Genomic DNA, 7142 nt, shown 5'->3' with positions numbered 1-7142 from the left:
TCCATAGGTAAGTGGATGGTGTGACAAGTGATAGAGCACAAATGGTGTATATTGGATAAGAGTCACGCAGACACAAAGCTGAAGATTTGTGCACTTTATTATGAACGTTAAAATAATGGATTTTACACATTAACTTATATGAAGATAATTTTGTGGATTTTTTTTTTGGTATAGCATGGAGCACATGTACAATTATTTTAAGAAAATTTGACTAGGTATTTTAGTTTAATATATGTTTATTTCAATAAATCACAGTTGAAGATAGATATTTTAGTCAAAATGTGATGATAATATTTGCGCTGTACTTTTGAAGATGTAGCACCCTGGGATTTAGTCAGGGATGCTCCTCACAAATTTATTTACCAGAAGTAGTTATCCTGGTTGATTTCTAGAGATCTATTGATTTCTCCCTAAGTTTGGCCTTGTTGCACTTTTCTCTTCTACCACTAGGTGGCCGGGTACTTGGTGGTACTAGATATGAGAAGGGTAACCCAAGGTCAGGTTATGGATAGATGGGGCATCTCAGCCAATGCGCAGGGGTTTTCTTGAATCCCCATGCCTGCTGGGAGATCCTATATATTCGCGTAAGGTCGGGTGATCTGTGCCACCCGGACGGCTGTCTGGGTGCATGTGTGTCGTGTTCCCCTGGGCTGCTAGGCCGGAAATTGGGCCTATCCCGGGGGCATCTGACTGCTAGGCTGTGTGAGGGCCTATCCACAAGTAAGAGAGCTGCGTAGGGTTGGGATTGCGGCTTGCAGTCCAACCAGAAGTGAGGATTCTGCTGGCCAGAGAGCCTGTCAGTGATCAGAAATAGAAGGGAAGCTGTCCCCACAAAGGGACCAACCACCTTTACCAGAAACCACAGTGAGTAACTAAAGCAAGTACCGGAACCACATTCTCACCGAAAGGGCACGGTGGAGAATCGGGAAACTTCAAGCAGTAATCAAGTCAGGGACCCAACCCGCGGAGGAGACACTTACAGAGCAGCCTTGTGAGTCAAGCCAGGGACTGAGTCGGTTAGCAGGGGTGAAGCTTGAGAAGTATCTGGAGTGCCAAGCTAGGCACCCAGCAAGGATGCAGGGGTGAAGCTTGAGGAAGATACCAGCGCAAATCTTGGAGGAGCTCAAGGGATTCAGAGTCAGTGAATCAGAGGGTCTAGTGAGAGATGGGGAGCTCAGTGTTGAAGAACTACAAGAGGCAGTTGTAGTGAAGCTGAAGGAACTGTTACGTTTGAGTTAGGAACTGTTAAAGACTGTTGCCATAGGAGACAGCATTCCTGCATGTTTTACTCTGGACCTCTCTTTCTTTGCAAACATTTTGCAAGTCTGCTGCAAGTTCTGGTTCAGTTATTTTGTGCAATTGTCATCCCACCACAGGGGGTCACTGTGACTTACAGAGCTCTTACTGTAGACTCACCACTGCAACTTTGCTGGAGACTTGCCACGCAAATTTGCTACAAATTTGAAAAATGTCAACTAGAACTTGTGCTTCAAGTGCTCAGCAAGTGTACAACTTGCCAGTGAATGTGCAGCAAGTTATCAAGACTTACAATTCCACACTGCCACACATTTGTGGCCAGTTATCCTTCCTATCTGGGATACAGGAAGCAAAGATTTTACTTTACTTCCACCTGAAGAGAGACACAGGGGTTGATTTACTAAAGGTAAATGGTCTGTGCACTGCTAATGCAGGTCCTCTAGATATGAGGGAAACATGCAAAGAAAATCAAAAAATGCATTTTTGCTTGCACATGATTGGATGATAGAAATCAGCAGAGCTTCCCCTCAGATCTAGAGCCCCTTCACTTGCAGTGCACTTCTAGTGCACAATATATTTGCCTTTAGTAAATCAACCTCACAGAGAGCAATTCTAATCTAATCCTGACTTCCTTTCCCTATCCAGTACTTAAACAAAAAAGTGTGTGGAGTTGGGTTTCAGGTGTCTGTATATGTTATGATAATGGAAAAAAAAAGTTGTCTTTTCTATTCTGAACTGCGAATGACAAAATGGCTGCTAGACACAAGGCTTCAGTTCCTGTGCCAACCAATCATATCTCCCCGCTCAGTGATCATGGCTCAGGATCTGGAATTCCCCCACCCTGAGCTCCTCTGTCATCATGTTTGTCTGACATCTCAGCATTTTACTTTCACTTTCTCCCATTTTATTCCTCAACTAGCCTACCTTTTCACACTGCCACTGCCTAGCTACTGGTGATCATCTGTGTATGAATTTTTTCTATTGGATAGGAGATAATTACCATCCAATCAGCAGTGTCCTGTGTACAGAGTCCACGCCTCCTTCTGCATGGAATATAAATAGAAGTGGGTGAGGCGACAGAATAGTTTGAGTTCCGTACAAAGAAAAGAATGAGGCTCTTTGTGATCACACTCCTCTGTGTGTCTGTCATCGGAGTCCATTCCGGTGAGTACAGTGCCGGTATATGGGGGGCTGTGGAGGGTCTGTGTTATGTCGTGTATGAGTTATAATCTATCAGTACTGCACACACTACTATACAAACACTTTTCAAATAATAGGTGACAAATGCAGAGCTTCCAGCGGTCCTTCATATAGGACTATATCTGGCCATAGACGGGCGGCTTCTTTTTATTCAGCCAGCGGTCTGGACAAAATAAGAAACAACTGACAGATTCCTCCATCCACTCAGGACATCGTATTCTGACAGCGAGACTCCCCACTGACAGTAGACTGATCAACAAATGTTCTTCAACTTGTTTGTTTGACAGAAGTTGATCAAACGTTTACATTCTGTTTAACTGGGAAGTCCACATACTGATCGAAATGTGAGCGGTCACTGATAAACCAGATGAATTTCCATTTGTCTCCGACCAGCTTTATCTCCTCGGTCCTCCTTTCTTCCTCAATGTGTCCTCTATGTGGTCTGATGTACACACCTCTAATAAAATGTACGATTTACCAATCAAATATGTAATAGTGCACTAAACATTCCATACAACCTTTAAATGTCCAAATTTTAAAAAAATAGTATAAAAATGGAAAGTAGTGATGAAAAGTAGGACTTGTTGGTTTAACCCAGTGCTCTCCAAATTGCAGACCTTTGCTAGATTTTATCTGGCCCTGGGGGCACTATTCATCTTAATAATATGAGGCCTCCCACTGACACCAACAACGAGGAACTATTCCTTCCACTGACACCAACAACGGGGTACTATTCCTTCCACTGACACCAACAATAGGGTACTATCCCCCCCAATACCAATGATTGGGCATTACTTCTCCTCCCACTGACCACCAAGACCGAGGCCATGTTTATTCTCATTGGTTCTGGGCCTGGGACATTTTTTACCCTCAATGGTCACAATCCGATCCCCTTAAAGTCTGAAGGACAGTAAACTGTCTCTTTGTTTGAAATGTTTGGAGACCCCTGATATAACCAATAATTTTATGTTTGAGTATTAATACTTTGTGGCTCATGTAAATGGGTGGATGACTGGAGTGTGCTCTATATGCAGTTTTTGTGAAGTCTCCATTCACACCCATGTGACAATTCACTACTAGATAAATCCCATTATGGGGTATAGGTCTTGCTCGTATTTATGTAATGGGCTTCTATGCAACTTGAATAAAGGAGCAGGCGCTTTGTTTGGTGTGACATTTGTGGCCCCATAGACTATGGACACAGATGAAAATACAGACACAGGTGAGTCCAGTCTAAAGCTGTCCTTCCTCATCACAGAGAGTTAGGAGGCAGAACACAAATATGAGTTTATGGTGATTCTGCCTATTAGGACTTCTTAGATCAGATTGTTTATATATAAAAAGTCTCTGATCATTCTATGTATGAGCGTCTCTAGTCCAGTTTAGATATTTGTTCATCTTGAATTAAATGAATTCTTTCATATGAATATAACCGAGGGAACCATTTTGTTGATCGTGTAAAAAACAGTTTGGATTTTACTCAGACTGAGATGTGGTTGAATTTATCAGTGAGAGCTGTGGGGGGTTATTGGGGAATGAGATTTAAAGGCTGTTCATTTAGTTTTGGGTGGGGAGGGATTAGAACATTTTGAGGTATTTATTGTTTTCTATGACCCCACTGGGGTGATTTCACCTCACTCTCTGTACTGCAGACACTGGGACGGGGATGGGCGTCACTGTGACGAAAATATAAGCGTAGGATAGTTTTGCCTTAACTAGATGTGGTGTGATCTGTAGTAGTGTAATTGTAGATGTAGTTTAATTCTGGGTTATTAGAAATATAGTATTCTATGTCAGTCATGCACATATGTTCTTTCATTAGCATTTGAAAAGGACAGATTTTTTCTAGGATCAATGTGACACCTAGATGCCAATAAAAGTTCCCATTAGAGTAAACATAGATTGCCAGCTTCCTGAGGCTCAAAGAAATCTGCTAGTCATCTTGGCCACACGGATCTGCAGGGGGCATTCACAAGGCTCCGGACAGTCTGTAAGCTTTGATTAAAATCAAGAGATCTAAGGAACCATTTTTATCTCTCATAAAAGCTAAAATATTAACGGCAGAGAGATGAAAATAATTCCTTGTGATCGTACACCTGATGGGTTACGTTTACATGTGACTCTGTATGTTTAGCAGGTGTGGAATCCTGGAGAACCACACAAAACCGTTATATGGCGCCTGATTGCGGCAGGCAGGCAGTGATTGGTACTGTTGCGATCGGCATGATGCGCTGGTATCGGAAATCCTATTCATGACCCAGCAATCAGCGCCATTCTGGGCCAATTTGACTCTGGTCATTTCAGAACACAAAACATTTGTGGGCTGAGACAGGAACACCCCCCCAGGGTTGATTGGCCAAGGGCTAAAGTCCAGCCCGCATCCATATTTCAATAAATTGGGTAGCCTGAGATATGGACATTGTTCTTCCACAAAGCCAGTTCGAAACTGGGGAGTTCCCACATGTTCCAGTATGCTTCTACTAACGAATAGACTTGGGTAAAGTTTATTTCTGTTTTTATCCCTTTTTATTTTCATAGCAAATTGCCAGTTGTGTGTCTTTCTGCATTCTTTGTATCTTTTTTGGTAAATCTTTTTTCTTTGTATATCTTATATGCACTGCCCACTTTCGGGATATTAAATGATAAAATTAATAAGTGACTTCTGTGTACTAAGCTAGGACTCATATCTCTGGAGAGGTTGTTGTATTTTAGTGCCTAAGTACTCGGTTTAAGTTACGTATCAATCGGTATGCAATTGCACTGTGTGTTGGCAGATTGCATGCAGATTGTAAGCTAACAGATCTTCCAGACAGAGATCTGTGTGTGTGTGGTGGCTCAGCAGACCAGTCTGCGGACAAACTGTTGGGTGGTGGCAGGCTATCGTTTATTGTGTGTCTGGTGTGTGGGTGTGGGGACAGTGGGAAGAGTGATTAACACCGGGGTTCAAGCTTGCAGGATAGCTGGAGGAACCCTAGAAGTGTATAGTAATTGCTAGACTGCTCCCCAACCCTTAGAGTGCACCAGATTGTATGTAAGATTTGTATCTGCCTGTGTGTGGTCAGCTAGCTGGATTGGAGTGGAGTCTCCCTCTAGTGGTGGCCAAAGGTAGTGTAGGCTGTGAAAGTACTGCAGCCAGTCTTACATGCGCAGTATAAGTTCCCCCTTATTCCCTTAGTTCCTCATATACCCCGGTCACGGAACGCACGTCGCGGTTAGTTAGTAGCCGTTGGGGTGTGAATTCGTGACAGAATGGCGGCAGCAGTGGGATTTGCTTAGTACATTAGTACATGGTTTATTCATTTAACCTGTGTACTAAAGGTTGGAAGCTTGTTAGAAGCAACTGACCTACAGAAGCTCACTCAGTGCATAATTTTTGTTTTGTAGAAGACATACTTGGCTATTTGCTCCCCACCCCCTCTTGTTTTTTCTTTTCTATCTTTTATTTGGGCAAAAAACTTGAAGATGGTAACCCACGAGATGATATGCTGGTACAAGAGGCAATCCGAAGAGACCGCGATTGACCTCTGTGAGCTAAGAGGCATCAGTACAGTCGGCAAGACGAGGACCCAGCTTTTATGTGCGTTGATAGAGGATGACCATGAACAGTTCACCATGGCATCTAAACCCAGAGACTGTGCCATTCCAGATGACTGTGTGAGACAGCATGATTCTGTTCTCAAACCCTCTCAGCGGAAGAAATCACTACAGCAGATGAAGCAAAGAGGGAGAGAGCACAAACTGAACAGTACCCAAATCCAGCATGGAAATGCAACATCACCTCCATCTGCATCAAGAACTACAAGAGCCAGACCTACATCTGTGGAAACCTTGAAGTGTTTTGTCTGTAACCAAGGTGGACATTACTCGAGCCTTTGTCCAAAGAGGAGGAGGCCTAGCCCACCAGCAAGTGTGAAAAGTGCTCCCCCTACTGTGTTGCTTGTTGGGGAAAATGTAGGAGACCGAGCGGATAACCTGCAGCCAGTTACCGCAAGTAACAGCGTTACAGTCGGACTCCGAGGTATGGGATCAGAGGATGTCCTAGCTCTTCCAGGATTGAGGTGCTGTGAGGATGTGATCCCAGGGGAAGCCATGTTTGTCACCGGAGGTGGAGGAGCCATCTCTGCCGTGCCTATGGCTTGTGTTTCGTTGAACCTGGACTCTGAAAGCCAAATGAAAGAAGTGGGCAGAGCAGATCCCACGTATGTAGGAGGCCATGCGGATAGCCTGCAGCTGGTTACCGCAGGTAACAGTGTTACAGTTGGACTCCAAGCTATGGGATCAGAGGATGTCCTAGCTCTTCCAGGATTGAGGAGCTGTGAGGATGTGATCCCAGGGGAAGCCATGGTTGTCACAGGAGGTGGAGGAGCCATCCCTGCCGTGCCTATGGCTTGTGTTTCGTTGAACCAGGAATCTGAAAGCCAGGTGAAAGAAGTGGGCAGAGCAGATCCCACAAATGTAAGAGGCCATGCAGATACCCTGCAGCTGGTTACCGCAGGTAATAATGTTTCAATCGGACTCCAAGATACGGGATCCACGGATGTCCTAGCTCTTTCAGGATCGAGGAGCCATGAGGATGTGGTCCCAAAGAAAGCCACAGTTATCACAGGGGTTGGAGGAGTCATCCCTGTGTTACCAACAGCTTGTGTTGCTCTGCTCAGAGGATCAAAAAGCAAAGTGAGAGAAGT

The 7142-nt window shown here is 44.2% G+C and overlaps 1 protein-coding gene across 1 annotated transcript in view; it reads left to right on the top strand.

The window, feature by feature from the left end:
* The first annotated feature begins 2283 nt into the window (after nucleotides 1-2283).
* The window catches only part of LOC141107520 (class I histocompatibility antigen, F10 alpha chain-like), a 215687-nt gene continuing 210828 nt past the window's right edge, over nucleotides 2284-7142 (top strand). Inside the window, exon 1 of the mRNA XM_073598309.1 lies at nucleotides 2284-2421. Within this exon, the coding sequence (XP_073454410.1) occupies nucleotides 2367-2421 (55 nt within the window). The 5' untranslated portion in view covers nucleotides 2284-2366. The remainder of the gene's footprint in view (nucleotides 2422-7142) is intronic.

The sequence above is a fragment of the Aquarana catesbeiana genome, linkage group LG09, assembly GCF_042186555.1.
Source record: "Aquarana catesbeiana isolate 2022-GZ linkage group LG09, ASM4218655v1, whole genome shotgun sequence".
Lineage (NCBI taxonomy): Eukaryota > Metazoa > Chordata > Amphibia > Anura > Ranidae > Aquarana > Aquarana catesbeiana.
This window is presented reverse-complemented; position numbering and strand designations above follow the sequence as displayed.